The sequence below is a fragment of the Corapipo altera genome, unplaced genomic scaffold (assembly GCF_003945725.1).
Source record: "Corapipo altera isolate COAL_440 unplaced genomic scaffold, ASM394572v1 271, whole genome shotgun sequence".
NCBI lineage: Eukaryota > Metazoa > Chordata > Aves > Passeriformes > Pipridae > Corapipo > Corapipo altera.
The window spans coordinates 3,829,433-3,850,483 of NW_020884935.1; the positions used below are offsets into that span (position 1 = coordinate 3,829,433).

General features: G+C 48.3%; 1 protein-coding gene across 16 annotated transcripts in view; it reads right to left on the reverse strand.

Moving 5' to 3' along the window:
• Positions 1-12,445, reverse strand: part of MSI2 (musashi RNA binding protein 2) — a 223,313-nt gene extending 210,868 nt beyond the window's left edge. For 10 of the 16 annotated variants that reach the window (XR_003530399.1, XR_003530398.1, XR_003530397.1 and 7 more), the window contains exons 1-5: positions 12,316-12,444; positions 12,114-12,154; positions 11,906-11,987; positions 11,449-11,533; positions 7,319-7,360 (exon numbers count right to left, since the gene is read on the reverse strand). Coding sequence is in view for 11 of the 16 variants with exons in the window: in XM_027660123.1 (XP_027515924.1) it covers positions 7,319-7,360; positions 11,449-11,533; positions 11,906-11,987; positions 12,114-12,154; positions 12,316-12,377 (312 nt within the window). In the remaining 5 variants the exon portion in view is untranslated. Of the gene's footprint in view, positions 1-7,318; positions 7,361-11,448; positions 11,534-11,905; positions 11,988-12,113; positions 12,155-12,315 lie in introns of all 16 variants that reach the window. The other 6 variants (XR_003530396.1, XM_027660117.1, XM_027660115.1 and 3 more) reach the window with 3 other exon arrangements.
• Positions 12,446-21,051: the final 8,606 nt, after the last annotated feature.

The following is a 21,051-nucleotide window of genomic DNA, read 5'->3' on the forward strand; positions in this document are numbered from 1 at the left end:
TTCTATCCAGCAGTCATTCTCTTTCCACCAGCATTCCAGACTCCGAAAGCCTTGCCGGCGCTTCGCAGTCCCTATTGTAAATAAATCAAAATTTCAAAATAGTTCTTCACCCTGTGCTTCTCACCTTCTCTTTGATGCACAGCTGACCCACAGAACAATGTAAGGATGAACTCAGAGTCAGGAATACTAAAAGACCGATTAAAGCAACACAGTGTGGGTTTGGGGACACTACAGAAGAATTCTGAACCTGCTGGGCCACACCAGCACTCCCAGTGACCCAGTCCCAAACCACAAGGACTGGAGCTGCACCAGGACCCACGTCCTCAGCCAAGGAGCCCTGCTCAGCCACATCTCGTACTTGTACGGCACACACAGAGGAAAATAAAACCAAGAGGACTTAACAACTTCAAACCCTGGGAACTACTTAATTCACCAGATATTAGTTTCTTTCCCCCACCCCACCATTTTTCCCTCCCACCTGCCAGGCCACCTCATTACTGTCACTCTGCATCAGTTCTTGCTACAGTAGTTTTCTTGGACCTTTGCCCCTTCAGTCAGCTTGAAACCTCTTCCCTATTGTACATCAGAGTCAATGGGAAATTAATGCAAGTCTTTGCTGGGGGAGGGCAGGGCCGAGGCAGCGACGCTTTCTGCTGCTGTCAATACTTCTTTTCCTTCACCCTTCCTGCCATGTACACTTCACCAACATATTAAGAAGCCTTGTCTGCATTTATCCGTGCTCGCTGAGGTCTCTGGAACTATTCCTCATGTGTAGAACTGCATAAGCCTTAGCAGGATAGGGTCCTTCTTTATAACAGAAAGTTCCCGAAGTACAATCTTAATTTAAGCCTCCTCAGTCACAACAATACATCCAGCTGCAGATGTTCCCGCACAAGGAATGACTGAGCAGGGCAAAAGAACTTCCCAACATTCTTCGGATTTTCTCTGCACTCAAAAATTAAAATACTTCCACCAGGAGAGCAGTAAAATGCCAAAGTTTAGAAGTAACTTATTAATACCGCATGCTGATCTGACTACAGAGATTCACATTAACTTTCAAATTACTCAGCAAACCACAATTTCTACAGCAATAATATCACAGAAACCCAAGCCACAATGAACACTGCTCACGTAGTTTTTCAGAATTCCTCCAGTGACTAAGGCAAATAGAAAGCGTGATTTCAGGGCTAGAAGACTAAATTATGCTTAAACAATGATTTATTTATTTTTTTAAAGTCTGATGCTACACTGACCTTGCAATCACTTTTTTGAGGAAACAGCAGATTAGTATCTTCTTGTGAGTGAGATCCTCTGGTGAGGGCAGGAAAATGAGAGATACAACAGCCTGTCTTCGAAAGAGAAGCGATGGGACTGACCACATACAAAGTACTCTCAAACACACAAAGTAATCTTTTAATCTTTTTCTGCTGCAAGCTTCACAGTTCAACAAAGCATTTAATAATGTGTTTTTAGTCCATCCTGATTCAGCAAAGCACTTACCCACATGCTTATGCCAACTTAAGTATATGCTTAAGTGCTTTCACACAATAGGGGCAGAGAAGATCCAGGCCCTGCAGATGAACCTTTTTCTGAAACAAGCCATTTTTCCCTAAGATGATTGACTCTATTTACAGGTTCTCCTTCCTTTATAGCATGACCCAAAACATGTCTAAAGAGAACACTACAATACAACTGAAAAATCAAGTAACTCTTAGGGACAGCATAGACAGCTGTGTATGGCTAATGAACTAGGAGCCGCTCTTTTTCCTTCTCAACACAACGCACACCTTGAGGGACACACACCACCTCACCCTGTTTCAATAGCTCTCCTCTAAAAATAAGTTACAAGTTCTCTTAATGCTTTAGATTTCACAACATTTATGAGACTATCACCAGAGTCAACAGGCTAAAAAAAGAATCCATTAGCATTAACTGGCCTGTCACTGGCAGTGACAAATAAATGAATTTGATGGTTTTAGATCAGTCATTAGTAGACCTACCCCCGGGCTGATAAAGGCTCAGCACTTTGCAGACGAGATGTACTCAATCTGGAAGCAGAGGGGAACACAAGGGTGTTACCATGCTGCTCCTCTTCCATTTCCCTGACCTCCCTCACTTTGGAACCTTTCCTGGCATATGCAAGTGCAGAAAAGTCACCTGGTAGATGCCATTAAAAATAATCCAACAATACAGAAAAACACAGGGAATGCAGAATCACCTATTAAAAAAAAAAAACATGTTAGCTAGTGTTCAATTTTAATTTTTAGTCAGCAGCATGTCAAAGGGACATTAGGACTATTCTAAACATGAGAGATGTCCTTAGGCAATGAGAATGGAAATACAGACATTCTAACAAGTACAAGACACCCTGTGGGGATTCAGGACAACGTGAGCAATCTACCTGAGTGACTGGGGAGAAGAAATAAATGTTTACATCTCAAAAAAACGACAGAATTACAAAAATCCAGCTCAGCTCTTGTTTCTGACAGAACTCACTGCACTCCACAGAAGGCCTTGCACAGCCCCTTTGTCATCTGGCTGCAGCATCCAAGGACAGACCACACTGCCCCATCCAGACCACATCACAAACCCAAGCCCAAGAATAAGGGGTTTCAAAACCCTGATCCTCCACTGCCCGAGAAGACCTGGGTTGATCAGCCAAGATTCAGACTCTGCAACTTGTCCATTTGACCATCTAATGCCAGAGGGAAGCAAATTCTAGGAGCAGCTTACACTGGACAAGGTTGGATGAACGAGATGCCCAAAGAATGGCTGCAGACCATAAAAAGAAATCCCTCACACCATCTGTAAGGACTTCACACAGACAATACCAGATCACACTACACAGCTACACCTGATGCCACCAGCAGGAAATACTTCCTCTCTTACTCTACCCAGACCTGCAAATACAGGGGAATCCAAAAAGAAAAACAAAACAAGCAAACAAACAAACAAAAAAATCATAGGGAAAAGGTCTGACCTTGCTGCTCTTTACAGCCCAGTGGGGAAGGAAGGGTGACAGGAAAGGAAGAATCCTGAGTTCTGCCAGTGTGTCCAGTTCACATTGTTTTGGAAAAAAAACCCCAACTTCAAAGTCTACCCAATACTTAAAATAAGATGGGAAGTAGTGGGACTAACCTGGAGTTTACAGGCAGAAGGAGAGGAGGGAAGGGAACAAACAAACCCCTGATTTTCAAGGTCCATCAATTGCTTTGGATCAAGATCTCTCCCTGTTACTCTGGCTCAGGCTTATCAGCCAAGGGACACAGACACCCCACCCACAGTTAACTTAATTGGAATCAGACACACAAATCCACTGGTTAGCTCTAGAAAAAAAAAAAAAATCCCAGGTTGGCCTGGGTGTTATTCCAAAAGGGCATGCCCTCCATTTGCTGCTCTGGAATACCAGCTTCACATGGCTTTAACCATCAGTAACTCCCATGAAAGGGGAGTTGTTGACACTGTTTCTTCCCTAGAAGAAGGACCAGATGTGCAGAACTGCACCACTTACAGCCCACGTGCCCAGCCAGACAGGAAACCAGCCAGGCCACAGACAAGGTCCACACAGTGTGCACAGCCCCTGCCTGACTGACTGGGGCACTGAGGGGCCAGGACTGTGCTCAGCTCTGCACCGACCTCTGGGAGAACACAACACATCTAGCAAAGACCTGGGAGTTCAGCATCACCAGCCCATCACCAGACAAAAGGCTTCCCTCACCAAATAAAGTTCTTTTGATGTTTTGTGACCAAACTGTCACCAGCATTCTGTACCCAACCCACAGACTAGATCCCAAATTAAAATATGCAACAACCACCTCTCCTCTGGGCCATCAGCAGACAGGACAGCAGACATCCAGCACCCAGTGCCAGCCCACGCCAGTGAGCCATGGCAGCAGCTCCAGCAGCAGCAGTTACCCTGCCCTTTTATTCCTCTGACTCCTGAAGAAGAAGGATACATGCCACAGCCAGCCGGGCACATACTCAGTGCCCTTGGACACCACAATTTTACCACAATTGCTCCTTGAACTGGGAGCAATTCCCAACCATGTGCTTTCTGCCCCTGCAATAAGTGCTGGAAGAACAAGCAGCTCCATCCCATCCTGGAGGAACCTGAGCACAAAACACAACTCGGTGGGCAGCCTCAACTGCAAACTTTGACTGAAGTTTTACCTGCTCCTGTTTCATACAGGGCTCTGCACGACAAAGCATCTAAATTTCTGCCAGTAAGTCACACAAGGATATTTTCATGGCCAAGGAGCTTCTCTGTGAACAGAGGCTGCTGTCCTTTTGCTCTTCGGGTTTGTTTTGGTTTTTAAATAAATCCCTAAGGCAGAGGGGTGAGGGAGGAAATTGCTTACATGTGAAAATATCTAATGAACATGCTAAGTCAGACAAAGATTCTCCAACCTAATAGAGCAGGTAATATCAGAACTGGCAGGCTATGTATAGTAAAAAGACAAATTATTAATAGTCTTCAGTATTCAAAAGGGGGTACAAAACTACTGCCACCCCATCAGTGCTGCTTTTTAAGGATTTTTTAAGTCAGCAGAGTTATAAATGATCTACTGTTACAGAGTGCCTTCCAGCACTTGGAAACAAGACAGATTTTTATCAAGGAACAGCAGCCACAGGAGTACAGTCTTTTCATCTCGCTGCTAGCCATACACCAGAGCCCCAACGAGCTAAACCCTGCAGCAAATTTCCTAAAACAATGGCTTCAAGTCGTCCTGGACTTCCCAAGGAGAGCAGGATTACACATCATGGCATAATCCACTGGAGGCAATCAGCAGGATTTTCCGAGAGGGTCATTCTAAGAAAATCAGGGAAGAATGCTCGGCTGTTACAACCTGCCACTGCTTGCTCAGGAACCAATTTGCATCACCAGAGAGGTGTCAAACCATGGAGATGCAGTTTAAAAAGCCCAAAAGAAAGGGTTTTACTGGGCTGTGGTTTGAAAGGGGCAAAGAGCAATTCCTGTGGACAGGAGGGGGAAGGAACACGCACAAGTGAGTGAGTGTGACCCGCAGACCACCACGGGCACAGACCTGGCAAGGGCAGAGCCAGCACACATGAGCCCACTGAAGAGTTAATCGTGCTGAGGAGGGTCAAAAGGGCTCCTGAAGGATGGAGATGGATGGAGGGAGGGAAGCAGAATGAGGAATGCACCCCCAGCCCTGCTCCCACCTCAGCACCCATCACTGCCAGGAAAGTCACAAAAAAACAAATCCCATTTTGCTAAAAGGAAGATTACTTGGTGTGGGGGGGAAAAAACCCCAAACAAATTCTCCCCTTGCACCTAGAGAGAGACAGAGACATTTCATTAAATGCCATTAATCTCCACAGACCCAAGCATTAGCTAGTTAATTAGACTAAAGTACAGTCACATTTTAACGCTGAGCATTTGCTATTCAACTGGGATAAATGAACAGCTAAAGTCCAAAACCTTAATTCAGTATCTAATTAAAAAACAAAAAACAAAATATCCAGATTATGAAATGTTGGCCAGAATGACACATCATAATAGATGTAAAATCTGTTCTTTATTGCATCTGATTTTCTCCAGTTTCCAAATAGGGCTGTTTTCTACCTTCAGATTTTTTTCAAATGCCCCATAGACATCCCAACACTTAGAAAGGACAAGTGTGTAAAAAGCAGCAACAGACACTGCTGACCTCTCCAGAGAGAGCAAGATCCTGCCAGGAGTGGCATCCAGCCTACGTTCCAGCATTTGCCCCACACTTGAAAGATGTCTGTTACCAAAAACCAAGGGAAAAAAAAAACACCCTATGCAGAGGAAAACAAAATCCCCTTTGTAAAAACAACCTGATTTCGCATTCTTTAACCCGAAAATTTAACTCACTAATATCTTCCACGTAAGACATGCCCTGGTTTTTTTAATTGTTAGAGAAGAATCACATGGGACAGCTTAATGCTCTGTTATAAGCTTTATAAACTTCTCCAAATAACACTGTAGAAACAGATAACTGGTAATTGAAGACAGTTTAAAATGTAAATAAGCCTTTAAAAGGTATTGGGAAGGGGGAGAGGAACATCAGTCACTGCACAAGACCAAAATTCTGGTAACTTTACATCACATCTTACAGACAGAATCAATCCAACAACATAATCCAGAAGCCACGAGCCCCACACACTATAAACTCTTTGCTCAGTGCAGAAACAAGCCAGGCACATCATTATTTACCAGTTAGTTATTAGATATGCCCTAGGAAGAAAAGAACCTCTAAACATCTCCCCACATTAGTCTGGTTTAAAATTCTGTGAGTAGGCTGTTGGAGTTTGCTCTCTTTTTTTTTTTTCTTTTCAAGAACTCATTCCCACCAGCTTTAGACCACTTTTCCTTGCTGACTCGCATCCACAAATCTGCAGCCTTGCCTTTCCATTTTTTTAATCAGAAGACTGAAGTAGCCCAAGGTGACTAGAGCATATACAAGTGCCATAGACCAGTTGAATTGAGTTTTTCCAACGGACTCTCAAAAACAAAGACAACGACAAAAGTTTTCTTTCAGCCCCTGGTTTTCAAAATTCACACACTGCACGTTTGGCTTCGGAACTGCTTTGTTTTCATTGGGCACAGCCTAAAGGGCAGCAACCACTCCTATTGCACGGGCAGCGCCTCCAGGAGCGATGGCACGATGGCACACAGTGGGTTTGGAGGCAGCACGCAGGCAGAAGTGTCTCTGCCTATCCCTGTCCCTGCGTGGAGACTGGTCACACCATGGCCAGGTCACTGCTCCAGCCTGACCAGCTGGACACTCAGACCTCATTGTCCCTCTGCTCTTGCAAAAGAATACCCTGTGGCCCCAAGAGCTCAGGGCCTCATCAGAAACTTGTTATCCAGCGCTCACTGGTCTCCACACACAACTCAAGTCATACAAAAGAAAATTCCCAAACAATGAAGGCAGAGATATATTCCCATCCACTACAACCATTACAACCACAGAACTGAAAGCTCAGCTCAAAACAAGCCTGAAGTCTGCACTTAATCCGAACACTCTCCACAAACACCCCGCAGAACTCGCTGTGTGGAACAGCCCCACGGACACGGGGCTGCGGATCCCGACGGATCCGGGACCGGCTCTGCCCTCCGGCCGCCCCGACCACCCAGCTCTGCACGGACACGGTCAAACACGGCAGTACAGGGCTCTCCCCTGTGCCACAGCCACTCGCTGATCCCCTCAGACGCCGAGCACTCCGGCTTTAAAAGCTTTCATTGCCAATTCCCCGGCTGAAACCCGAACTGCCTGGCAACAATGACTCTCTGTGTGCCTAAAATCCTATTATCGATCCTCCTACTTACCTTGGGCTGTGCTCGTCGGGGAAACGCAACTTTAGGGTCAATCTGAGGAAAAAGAAAGGGGAAATCAACAAGATAGCTTTGGATGTCATTGCAGAGTATTTTGGTTTTAAATCACTGAATTATTAATCCCTCATTTCTCAGGCTTGTAGTTCAGCACACCGAGTCATCCAGAACCACTCTGGAACCGATGGGTCACAGACTGGGTTTTCTGGGGAGGGAGATGGGAAGAGAGGAAGAAAACAACTCTTCTGCACACCTCTGTCATCTTCTGGGAAACGATCCCCACTGGTGCTCGGGGAGCTCTGGATTAGTCTCTGGGTGCTGCCTCTACCACCAAAACTGCGTGTTAGGGATTATCTGCATGCTCTGGAGGTTGCACAGGAAGAGGGCCAGCATTCCTGACCAACATCTTAACTTGCTGGGTTTGACACCTGCACCTTCCCACGGTTGGGTTGGGGGTTACAGGGTTTTTTTCTGCTTTGTTTTCTCAACTGATGAGCAACACCACACTAAAAAAGGAAAGTCAAAACCAAAGTCAAACTATTCACATTTCAATTATTAAAACTAAAGTATCAGAAGGACTAGATGCTCCTTCGTAACTACATGCCAAATTGATCTGGTTGCCAGCTCTCCAAGAATATAAGTGAGCAATGGAGAACCAAAAAGGGGGTATTTATGGGATAGGGTGGGAAGAGAGCAGAGGAAGACACAAACACGGGCAGGTTTTGTGTATGTGACACAAACAGGCACTTACACCAGAAGAAAACACGTTCCTAGAAAAGGTTTTCCATGAAGGAGTTACGTCACCACAGACACAAAAAGGAAGGGGGGAAAAAAAAAATCCTTGCTCTACCCCACACTCCCTTAAGATGCAGTCGACCCCCACTGTGCTGCATCCATTACAGAGTGTGCCCACTCTGCAACTCCCAAACGCTCCTTCTGCACTTTTACACACAACTTCCACACGGGTCATCTTTAAAAGGGGACTCCTCTCTCCCATGACAAAATGACTTAAAACCAAAAAGACACCACCACAGATGCATGGCTGGATGTAAATAAACATATTAACAACAGCCCAGTTTAAACTGCAATAAAATGCCTGCGTGCTGCTGGTTTCACCTCTGGCTCTCAGCAGCACCTGCATGCAGACATGTTCTACAGAATCTGGGAAGGATGTTTGGAAGTACTAAATCCTACCTGAACTGTGCAACCTGGGACTGCTTTCAGTGTTGTCTGTGTAACTAACTGATGACACTAATGTGTTAAGCATATTCAGAAATAGAGGCTTTCTTTCAGAGTTTGGGTTTGGTTTTTGTTGGGTTTTCTCCCCTCGAGCTAACCTTGACAAGGAAAAGGGAGACATTTCCCTTTGGTACTGTTATTCTGTGGTGATAAATATTCCTGGCACTGCTAAATAACCATGGGCTTCTCCTAAAAAGCAGTTTTACTCAATTAATTTGTCCAAATGGGAAATATCGCAAACATTTCATGTGCAACTGATAAACTGATTTGTCTCCATCAGATACAAACGTAGCATCTGTTTTAAGACACACCTGAGAAATGAGTGATTACATGCCACTTTATTGTTCAAAAAGCATAAAAAGTAAAATTATTTATCTAGAAAGCTAACCTTTTCATAGAGATTAACATTATCTACAAATATATTCAGCACTGACTAGGCATTTGTCTACTGGGGAAATACAACAGGTACGGATTTTCCACAGCAGTACCCAAAGGTGAAGGCAAATATGCACATTCCTGTTTGTTTCAAGAGCACAGGTTTTCTCACCAAAGTATAACAGACCCACCAGAAGGACATCACTGCAAAGTCCCTCTGGTTAAAAGCAGGGAGAGCCATTAAACTCCAAAGCAACACATTCATTTTGAAGGTCAGTTCAAAGAGCATGAAGTCCTTTGCACCACAGCGACAGATTTTCTTAAAGAACTGAATTTTCCTTCCCCAAACCTTTCAAATAAACACCATCAGCCTTTGAAGACAAATACTAGCAATGAATGTGGCAAATCCATACCTTTTGCATAACCCTGTCAACTATTTAAACAACAACCAAAAAGAAAAAATTAAATAAAAAAAAAGAAAACAAAAAACAAAGTTCTACCAAAAAAAAAATTAGTTAGTTAGGTACAATTCTACTTACTGTATCTACAAGTCCTCTAGGAAATGACTATAATACTATTTCTGATATGAATGGCCATTACCTAAACAAAGCTTTAAACGTAACTGTAAACAAGAGCGACGTTTCCATGCCAATACCCAACCGATCTGCCTCCTGTGCTGAACGTTGAAACAGAGTCAAATGCCTTGTTATACTGCACAACAGTTACTACAATACTCTACAAATACACGCCTGAAAGGACCTGCCTGGCTCTGTGTTTGTTTCTGATTCTAAGGGCAATTTCATATTTGGATTGATTCAATCATTATCACACAACCAAACTGAGGGAATTTGTCCTGGTGAAGCTCTTTACCCCTCCCCCAGAGAAGAGCAAATTAATACATTGCAGGGACTAGACTATGATACAGGAAAAAAGCTGGGGGAGGACCTAATTATAGTCAGAAATATGACAGGGTGTCCTCTCATGATTTATTTTTTTTAAAAAACCCTCGTTGAAGATACTGTTTGCCTTTGTTCTTCTTATCTAAATTTATCTTTAAAAACACATAGAGCATATAGCTGTACATGAAAAGTCTGGTGAGTTTAATCTCAGGAGCACGGTTGAATCAGTTATCTTACCATATCTGATTAAACCTAAAATCAAATTATTAAGGCATGTGAAAGCATGGGCTTCGTGCTCAGACAAGCCCAGCAGAATCTGCAGGTCGAATTAAAACACTAGATTCCACCTGCTTCTAGGAGAGCTTTGGGCTTTTTGTTTCCATATAAATTGCATTTTTTAAAAATCATGCACTCATGTTTGCTCCCTGCTCCTCCTATTCTTCATTTAACTATAATCTTGCACACACAGGCACCCACGAGATGTTGCAGCACCGAGACAGGATTCCTCCTAACACCACGCTCAGGCTAAAATAAAACCTTTAAGCCCCAGAACGCAGCCTATAAAACCCAGTTACAGTAAGGAACGCGCTCGATCCGTCCAGCAGAACCTCTGCAGTTCCACCAGCACGAGCCTTCCCTTCCCAAAACACAACCCCCTCCGGAGCCAGCAGCACCAGAGCAGTGATGACCTCTACCAGTGTCCTTCCCCCCTCCCCTCCCAGGTCTGCCGAGGCTGAAACTACAACAAAGTAGGAGGCACAAAACTTCATCTTTTTGCGTGGCCTCGATCACAGGGAGAAAACAGGGCCCGGAGCTGCACTCTCTGGATACCTTTTGTTTGACCCAATACCGAAAATGCCGTACTGGGGCAAGGGGAAACTCAGGGGGGGAATTTTTTTTATTTTTTTTATTTTTTTTAAAAAAAGCAAATGTGATGTTCAGTTAAAGAAAAAAAAAATAGATCAGCTGAATCTCATGAGCATTTTTTTCCTTATGTTATGCACTGGAGATTGAGCACAGCAAAAAGCTCTGGAGAAACAACAACACATTAGGACTCGCGCTTCTCTATCACAGCCACTCTCCACCTCTCGCAGAGCTTCCCATAAATTAACGCGTGCGTTTCGTAAGGGCCCTGCCATCACAGGTGAGGGGACCTCTCCAAAAAATGACTTTGGGAAATGACACGAGCAGCAGCTTTCACGGTTTGACAGTAAGTCACTCCCACCTTGAAACGCGTGCACCAATATATAAATAATCAATCAAAAGAAGCACAAAGTTCCCTGCAGAAAGCATTCTGCAGCCCAACACCGAAAAAAAAAAAAGTTGGATTTTACTCCTCAGCTTTTTCAATGTCACCGCTCAATAAAATATAAGGCCGGGGGAGGAGCCAGCGGTCGGTACGGGGGAATTCGGGCTTAGAAAAAAAAAAAAAAAAAAGTTGCCGCTTTTTGCAAGTTAAAGGCAGAGCCTAGAAAAAAATAAAAGGGAAAACCCCCAGCCACGCAAGGTCCCGGTTCAATGACAGCCTGACAGCGGCCCGAGCGGGGCTCGGTGCGCCCGGGTCGCGTCCCCGCCGTGCCGGGAAGGGCGGGCGGGAGCCCCTCCACGACCTACCGTCTTGGAGTCCAGCTCGTGGTGCGGCTGAGCCAGGACTTTGTCTACACTCGCCGGATCCGCGAACGTAACGAACCCGAAGCCTCTGCGAGAGACAAAGAGCGAGGGGATGGGGGGGGGGGGGGGGGATGATGAGAATTAGAGGCGAGGGGAGAAGTCATAAAAATAAACCGCGGTGTCGTCCCCCCCCACTCCCTTCCCCGCAGCCCCCGGGTGCGGGGGGCGGGCGGGCGGCGGCGGCCGCGACCCCCGGCCCCGCTCCGGCTCCACCGGCCGCTTTGTTTCCTGCTCCGGACCGGAGGGATGCGGGCGGGGAGAGCCCTCCCGCAGCGCCCCGCGCGCGGGGTGGGATGCGGGGCTGGGGTTTCGGGGTGGGATTTTGGGGGGTGCGGGTCCACCCGCCCCGACGGCAACTCGCGAAGTTTGTCAACCCGAGCGGGGTGGGCGGCGGTTTTACCTGGAGCGCTTGGTGGTGGGGTCCCGCATGACCATACACTCCCTAATTTCTCCGAATTTGCTAAAATAGTCTCTAAGGCTGTCTGCGGAGAAAGAGCAGAGAGGGAGAGGAGGGTCAGGGCTGGGGGGGCGCAGGCAGGGCCCGGCGCGGCGGGACGCGGCCCACGCGGGGCGGGACGCGCGTGGGGAAGGGGCGGCGGGGGGGTTACCTGGTGAGGTTTGCCAGCTGAGGCCGCCGATGAACATCTTGCTGGAGGAAGAGAGCAGAGCGGAGTTGAGCGCCGGTGCGGGATCGGCCATTTTGACGGGGCAGCTCCCGGCGGGGCGGAGGGGCGCGGAGCGGAGCGGGGCGGGCCCGCCTCGCCGCCCCCCGCCGCCCCGCTCCGCGCCCCCGCCGCCCCGCCGACTTACCCGGGGTCGTGCTGCGCCTCTCCGGGGCTCCCCGAGGTAGCCTGGCTCCCGTCCGCCTCCATGGCCGCGCCGAGCGAGAGCCCCTGAGAGAACCCCCCCCGCCCGCCCAACCCGCCCCCCCCGGCCCGGCTCCGGCTCGGTTCGCTCCGCTTGCTGTGCCCCTTTTTTCCCTTCCCCCCTCCTCCTCCTCCTCCTCCTCCTCCCTCCGCTACCGGAGGATCTCACTGGAGAGGCGCTGGGGCAGCAGCCAGATCCGTCACACGTGGGATCGGCTTAGCTCAGCGCCGCGCCGGCGCTCCCTCCCCCCCCGCCGCCATCCTCCCCTCCCCTCCCTCCATCCCGCCCCTCCCTCCCCTCCCTCCTCCCTCCCGGGGGCGGGGCCGCCGCCGGCGCGTGGCCCTGTGTGACGTCACCGTGACGTCACCGCGCCCTCTCCGCGCGCCGCCCGCCTGCGCCCCGCGCGTGTCCGGGACCCGCCGGTCCCTCACAACCCCCCCCCCCCCCCCTCACCGCCCCCCCCCGTCCCTCACAGCCCGCCCGGCTCCCCTGGGGCTGCTCCGCTCCCTCACACCCCGCTCCCTCACAGCCCGCCCGGCTCCCCTGGGGCTGCTCCGGGTCCCCGCGACCGAGGGGTGCCTCTTGCACTGAAAGTGGCGCCTCCCCGCCGTCCCCCGCTGCTCTGCTCCCCAGACGGGTTGTTGGACAATAATTCCAGGGGCTGTTGGGAAGCGCCCGTTGGGTGCCCAGGAAAGGGAAATTAAGTTTTAAGTGCTCAGGAGAAATTCGGGCACTACTGAGAGATATCGTTTATCCTGTCACCAAGCGTGGATGTTGCACCCACTGTTGCACCTACGAACACTCCAAGTTTAACCTACAGCTTTGTGGTGCTGCTCAAAGAGAGCAGCTGGTGCCCGGTGCTCCTATGGCCTGGGGCTCCAGTGACCCCATGTCCCTGTGTCCCCACACCCCAGGGCCACTGCATCCCAGTGCCCCTGCATCATGGGACTCCAGCATCCCTGTGCCTTCATGTCCTGGGGCTCCTCCACATCCCAGAGCCCCTACATTCCAGGGCTCCAGCATCCCTGTACCCTCTTCCCCTATGTCCCTGCATCCTGGTGCCACCATGCCCTGATGTCCCACGTCCTGGTGCCCCCCTTCCCAAGGCTCCCGCAGCAGCACACCTTGAGCCCTGGCAGGCACCGCCCAGCCAGGTGCCAGCGTGTGCCCTCAGCCCCTGCATTTCACACTCAGCATTTGACCGACACTTTGCAGTGTGGGGCAAGAGCAGTGATGGGGCTGCCAGGTATTGGTGTAATTATCTAAGGTAAAAGCAATCAGCTTCCCATAAATTAAGGAGCACTGCGCAGGAGCGAGGGCCGCCCACCCGAAGGGACTGAGCCACATTGCCCTACATTTTCAGAAACATCCATGGATCTTGAGTACCTCCGCTCACCCGGGACCGAGTGCCTCCCAGCCGAAGCCCTCCTGGCTCAGCAGCCGTGCCTGCAAGAGCTATTTTGGGGTGGCCAACTATTTCCAGCTCAGGGATTATATTTTTATTGGGGGGTGGGGGCAGCATGTGCATGTTCTTTCCAGCAGGGACTAATGAACGAGGTGGGAACGAGCAGATGTGTGCAGGGCTGGGAGGTCAGGCCCAATGGAGAAATGCTCCCTTTCATGCTCTGCTGCCGACCCCTGTAAAATGGGACATAATCCCCTTTACTGGGTTTGCTTTGCCACGAAGTGCTGAACTCTGGTTCAGCAGCAGGGCAGGCTCTGCTACTCCAAGCGGGCAGGGAACACCCCAACTGCTCCAGCCAGGAGAGGGACTGACCTGACCCTGCCCCAGCAGGGTGAGCGGCACCAACCTGCAAAGGAAATGGAGGGGGGGATTAAAGAGCAGTCTTTTTCTCACCCCTCTGAGCTTCCTTTAGATTTTAGCTATTTCTCGTAATAATCACCGGGAAATTACTAGTCAGGAGTGCAGTTCCTGCCCTTTAATCTCTCTGGCTGCAGTGCAGAATTTTAAAGGGGTTCCAGAATGAACAGGCACAAGACAGATATTGCTGATGGACAGAGGGAACTTCAGTGCAGCTGCTTATGGCTCACAAAGAAATTAGGATTTCTATACATTAAAAGGAAATCTCTGCTGTTATCCCTTCAATCAGCGAACATTACAGCTCAAATGGCTTTGGGAAGACTTTATCGGTACATTATCTTTCTGGCCTCTCCCAGAGCCAAGGCTGGGTCCAGGCAGGTGCCCAGTTTTGCTGTTTCTCTGCACCCGCTGCTGTCAGGGAGCAAAAGCCATACCCATGGCACCAGGGATGCACCAGGGGCACGTTCAGTGCCCATGCCCATGGGTGACAAACCAGGACCCGAATCCTGCTCTGTGGCTGGCACGTGACAGCACCCATCCCCAAAGGTGCCGTCCCAGCCCTGATCCCAGACTTTTCTCCACCCCAAGGAGAGTTTGCAGGTTTGCCCTCTGCTCTCCTTCTCTCCGACCTCTAATGTTCATGCTAAAAATCCAAACTCCCAGTGGACTTTGGGAAGCAGCTAATGAACTGAGAAGCTGACATCTGTAACTGCCGGTCAGGGGTAATGTTCTCCCAGGCTGCACAATTAAAAGTTGGAGCATTTATTCCAATAACAAGGAAAGTTACTGCTATTGGTACAAACCAGCCCAAATTCTCCACAGTGGCTCTGTAGACAGACCACATCTGTCCATGTACTCACATGGCACCGCCTCTCATTAGCAGGTTTCAGCCTCACCAATTGCCTTTCAATTTTGGCAACTCTTGTCTCAGATCAGACACTGAGATGCAGAGTTTGTTAAGATCAGCATTTTTAAGGTCAAGGTGACGTGAGACCCCAAATCCCCATGAAGAACCATGGCTCCTGAGAGCCCGATTTCTGAAATGGAGAGATCTTGGGCTCCTAAACCAGCTAGGAGGGTTTGGGAATGCTATGGCAGGTAAGCAGGCTGGCAGCCGAGCTCAGGGCAGGTCCTAATTGCCCAGGCTGCAGCCCAGTGCTCTGGCTGTTTGGACATCCCATCTCTGCCATGCAGCGATGCTAAGGGGCTGCGTCCACCTTGCACTGCCTGGAGAACATGTTCATCTCTCTGGTGCTGGAGAAATCTGCATTTATGTTTTGTATGCTCTATAAATTCAATGTCATAATAAAAAAGGATCTAAATCTTTACTGAATAATTCATTTTCACACATAGGGAAGAAATAATGACCTATATTATGTTCCATCTATCATTCAGTGAGTTGTGGAGATGGATTGGCCGGTGGGGTTTGGAAGTCCCTGGTGAGGAGCAGCGCTCTGTGGACTGGTCTGTCTGCTGCCCAGATGTAGCTTCACCTGACAAACATTATTTAGACAGAATTACAGGGGGTGATACACTGGGGAGCTGCCAGGAAATCAAAGATCATTTAAAATGCAGAATATGTCATTGCAAACAATTGGTCTTCCTGATGCATCTGTGCCTTTGGTGTTACCCCAGTGTCTGTAGCACAGTGCAGAGACACTGGGAGATGGGCTGTGGCAACCCTGTCTTGGAGAAGATACAGCACGGAGGAGGAAAGAGATGTCTTTGGAGTCCGTGGTTTCAGACCAGGCAGGAGGGTCAGGGCTGTCCAGATACCCTCCACATCTCCAGAAAGCTGGGCAAAGACTTTCTATGTGTGTCTGGGATTCATAGTGGAGGACAGCCTTTAAAGTGCTCAGCACCCAACAGCTTCATTGTGACGTTTGTAGACAAAATTTCAACAGAGCACAGACTTGGTGGGTTGGATATTTTTGGTTTTGTTTTATTTTAGGCTGTCTGTCCACTAACATCCCCCTGCATTTCCTCATGGTGAGCTCTACACCTCTTCCCAGGTTGCCAGTCCCTCCCTTTGTTTCCAGCTGCTCCATCATCTGAAAGGAAACCACCAAACCCAACACCAAGCCCTGCCCACGCCCGGCATTCACAGAGCCCAGAGCCAGGCACTGTCTCAGGAAAACAAACAAAAAACACTCGAGTTTGGGAGTTACTTAAAAACACGGAAGCCAGCCCCTAAACTGGAACAGGTTATCCCAGAAACAGTAATTTTAGGGAAGCAGCACTGGTTCACACCTGTTTCAAATGTGCCTCTCTATTTTGGGTAGACACTGAAGTTTTTCCTGGTCAAGTTCCAGATCTGCATTTTCATTTCAGCATTTGCTAATGAAGATGTTACACTGACCTTATTAAAAATGTCAGGATTTTCATCTTAACTGAGAAAACAGCATTTTTTTCAACTGTTTCAAAAGAAGAATAAAACCCAAATATTATCAAGCCCATCTTTCATATGATAAGGGAGGAGGGGGAAGCTCTGTGAGAAAAGATTTCAAAGCCTGCTTTGTTTTCATCAGCTTTGAAATCAACAGACAGCCCTGAGAATTTTGTTTTTCAGAACCACAGTGTTTAATTCTATTTACTACTTCCAGGCAATTCTATATATACACACACTGAAAAACCCAAGCAGCTCACTTTAAACAAATCCTCCTGCTTTTTTCAGATGTGTCATTCCTCCTGCGGGTAGGATTGCAGGATACAGATCAATTAAGCTAAAACCAAAAACAAACCGGGGAGGAGAGGCAGGGGAGGAGGAGGGTTAGTGCTGTCCCCGGGCAGTTCTCCCTGCTGGATCTGGCTCGGGTGACTGTCCTGTGGACACCCTGGCTTCATCTGAAGGAGGGCTTTAGTGGGGACTTTTCCAAGGACCCTTCCCCAGCTGCATTACCTGATAGAGCAGCTGGAAATCCATTCTCCCACTCCTGTGCTTGGACATATCAAGCACCCCAAGTTACCCCTTGCATTGTCTCTCGGTCTGGGGTAGACAGAGTTATGCCAGGAATCCCATTTTCTTCCCTCTCCCAAAACCAGGCTGTCTAACTTATTTCTCTACCTGATTAATTTTTACCAAAGGCCTTTAAGAGCCACTGATAAACTGCTCCCAAAGTCCAAACTAATATTATTAACTATGAATCTTCTCCTATAAATAATTCCCAGAAGTAGATCAATGCTACCACTGAGTCAATGGATTCACTGGAATCATTTCTTCCTGTTACTCCTGGATTTTTTTTCTCTGTTGCCACTAATCAATTATGATGATAAAACTACCCTGGAACACCCCCAAAATAAAGATAAACAGTGTGTATTATCAGAGGCTGGGGCTGTGCGTGGTGTTGAAGATGTGTTACCTTCTCTGAGGCACATTTGTTTTCCTCTACAGACAGTAAAGGAGGCCCAGTAAATGAATGGTCTGGTGTAACACAGCATTAATTCCCTGACCTTCCGCATTGAGTGACTAAGAATCTCAATCTCAATTATTCCTTTCATGATGGAATCTAAAAGAGACACAGCAAGTCTTCACATTCTTGCTCAAAACCAGGAGAGGTGGAATGAGACAAGCCAGCTCGATCACACTGAAACCACATCCATTATCAGCTCCATGTCATTCAAAAAAATCAGCTCTGGGAGAGAGCAAGAGCATCCAAGGAGAATTATTGCAAAACGTGCACTGGCAGGATCTGTATAAATACAGACACTCATTTATATGTGCACATGCACTTAAAATTCACAAGTGTGGAGCTGAATCAGGGGTAGGAAAAACAAGTTACTCCCCAGAGGACACCATCGCTCTAAACTAACTACAGGCAGACCAGAACTGATGAAAACACCCTGAAAGGCTGATAGGCAAAGCTTCCTCTCTGTAGATGGTGGGGAACCCTCACATTTTGAAGTTTGGGCATTCCTGCACCTCTGGCACAATGGAAATGGCAAACCCATCATTTCCTGGTGTTTCCTGTCTGACTTTAGAGTTAACTCCTTTATTTGCTTCTCTGGTTAATCAAATGATTCTTATTGCTGACACAGCAAATTCCATGACCATTAGGTTCACATCAAAGGAGAGGAGCAAGAAAGTTTACATGAAGTTTTAGACTATGCCAGCACAGATCTTCAATGGGCATAAAAATCTCATAGTCACCTTAACACGTATATTGGCTAAAGATCAACTGTTCATCCGTGCACCTTCAAAGGTATTTTCCTGCAGCTGGAAAACAAGGATAAACCCAGGCCCAACTGTAGGACCCTCTCTGTGCAAGGGGCTGTTCTCCAGCCACTCTTCTCCCTGCTACAGCACTGTGCAGTGCACACAGGGCTGTCACCAAGGCTCCCTGGTTCCCTCACCCTGGAGTTACCTTTAATGTAATTCACTGGCTTTCCACATAATTCACTGCTTTTCCAGCAGCAGATGTGAACTGAGCTCCTAAGTTTGCCTTTCCGGCCAGGGCCTGGCACAGCACGTGGCAAGGCTGCAGCAAGCCTGGGAGACAAGAAGTCATCCACAGCCTATGGCCAGATCCTGAATTCCAGCATTGTACGTCAGGAAGAAATGTGCCTGGGAAATGTAGCTGTAACTACATTAAAGCCCCATAATTCAATTCTAACCACATCATTACGGAGGTGCAGATCAGACAAGCATGAGGAGCTCAGGGGAGAGGAAGCCGGGCCCTGCCTGCTGTGGGAGCCGTGTCCTGCCTGCTCCTGTGCCCCCGAAGGGCCAAGCACATTCCGGGTTGGGAGAGCCTCAGGCCTCCTCCTCGGGGGATGTCACACCATTCAAACTGCAAACCCACCTCTCCAAGAGGCATCCTGTGCTCCCTCCCTCTGCTCCATCCGGGTGCACCCCAAAGGGGCAGACACTGCACCCCTTACCCAGGAGGGGATTTTGATCCCCGTTGACCCTCACCCTGATCATACACAAACCCTCTCACATCCAAGAGGCCTCCCCAGCGTGGCCACACTGGGGTGGGTGAGGGCTGTGCTGGCTGGGCAGGGGGGGCACTGCAGCCCATGACTGAGCTGAGGCCCTGACACCCCCCCACAGGCTCCAGACCTTTTCTGTGCTGCCAGAGATCTCCAGTCTTCCCTGGTGAGGGGACGTGAGTGAGGAGGAGCCACTGGGCTTGTCCACCTGCCTGTGCTGCCGCCCTCATCCTCCCTCAGGGCATCAGCGTCTTGGTCAAACCCACACCAGACCATGGACCAAACCCCAGTGAGTTATTACCTCCTACCAGGGAGCATGCTTTTCCCGTATTTAAGCAATTCCTCAGCTTTAAGCACCCTCTCCCCTTGGATTTAAAGCACTGATGTGCCCACTGTCAAGGTCCTGGATTCTTGGTCTGACTTTTGGGCAGCGATAAGATTAACTCTTATGTTCCAAATCATCTTAAGAGAGGTTAATGCTGAATTTGTGCTTCTGCCTTTGCTGAATCAGGGCTTTGCCAACTTCCTGCCTTATTTATTTGGCTTTCTGTGATTGCTGAGCCAGGATGGCAAGGATCCTACCTTGAACCTCCCCCAGGACCTCTTCTGATGAAAAGCAAAGCCTGCAAACACTGTGGAGTCTCTGCTGCATTAGGAGAGGAGTTTCATGAAGATTCATGTCTTTCATATTGTTCTATGAAATTAAAGAGCAGAAGGAAAATCACTTTCGAGGAAGTGAAGATCTACTGCAGCAATTTAGATGTAAACATAATTAAGCAACTGGCCCTGACATACCTTCTTGGCCAAAGTTCAGCTGGAGTTTCCACTGATGTCAAGATCAAGCTATGCAAATAATTAGAACAGGCTTGGTCAGGAGAGAGAGTTCCGAAAGAGATTTTAGGTGACAAGATCTATAACAATGCTCCCCTTGCCCCTTCTGGGATCCAGATCTTTGAGTCCTTCATTTCTCTTCCAGCATCACCCACCTGCCACGTGGTGGTTGATGTTCACACTGAAACACGTATGAGAGCTGTGTGAGCCCAGCTGACGGCCCAGCAAACCTGCCTGCCAGGCTCCAGCTCCTGCAGGACGAGGTGCTGCCATCCCCTGTGGAGCTCTGCACTGTGATGAACTCACTCTGCCACTTCACCCTCATTCAAATCACACTGATGGGTTAATTTGTACCGAAGGCTCTCAGCCGGGTCGGGCATCACCTCTCTCCCCTCTAACTCATTGCCATCGTGTGTTCCCCTGGAGGGGGCACAGAGGAGGTTAAACTGGCATCAGTGCCTGCCTGAGCTCAGTCTGAACACAGACTGAGGTGACAGCCCCCATCCCACCTGGAGGGTTTGTGGTCCAGTGGGATGCTGGAGTGGTGCAGAACCTGGAGCTGGGGTGAGCCAGAACCAAACATTTTACTGACTGAAACAAGAAATGGGCATTTAACACTTGTTTTTCAGAACTTGTCTACGAACAGGCACAACTACAAATGTGCAATCTGTAAGAATAAATACACTTATGAACTGGTTATAGTTAAGTAAAATCAAACTGCTCTTAAAGCTGAGCTGGGAGCACTGAGCTTTCGTGATGATGTTTCGAGCTTTCCCAAGTCCCTCTGTGTGAAATGGTTTTCTAAAATTGCTGGGATTTAAGTTTTTGTTTAAAGTAGATGTATAGTCTTTGATACTCCAAGGAAAGAACTTGAAAAATGTGACCTTTAGAGCTTTGAAACTGGATGACAAAGAAAAAGAATCCAAAGGACAACCCATTAAAAAATATACATGGCTACTGCTTAGTGAGCAGAGAAAGGAAATAAGGGTGATGTGTTTTGCGTGAAGGCCAGGATTGACAGCACCCTCTTATGTTACCCTTAAAATATTATTGGGATAATGTGGTAGCTGGCAAATGCCTCCTGTAGGCATCATTGC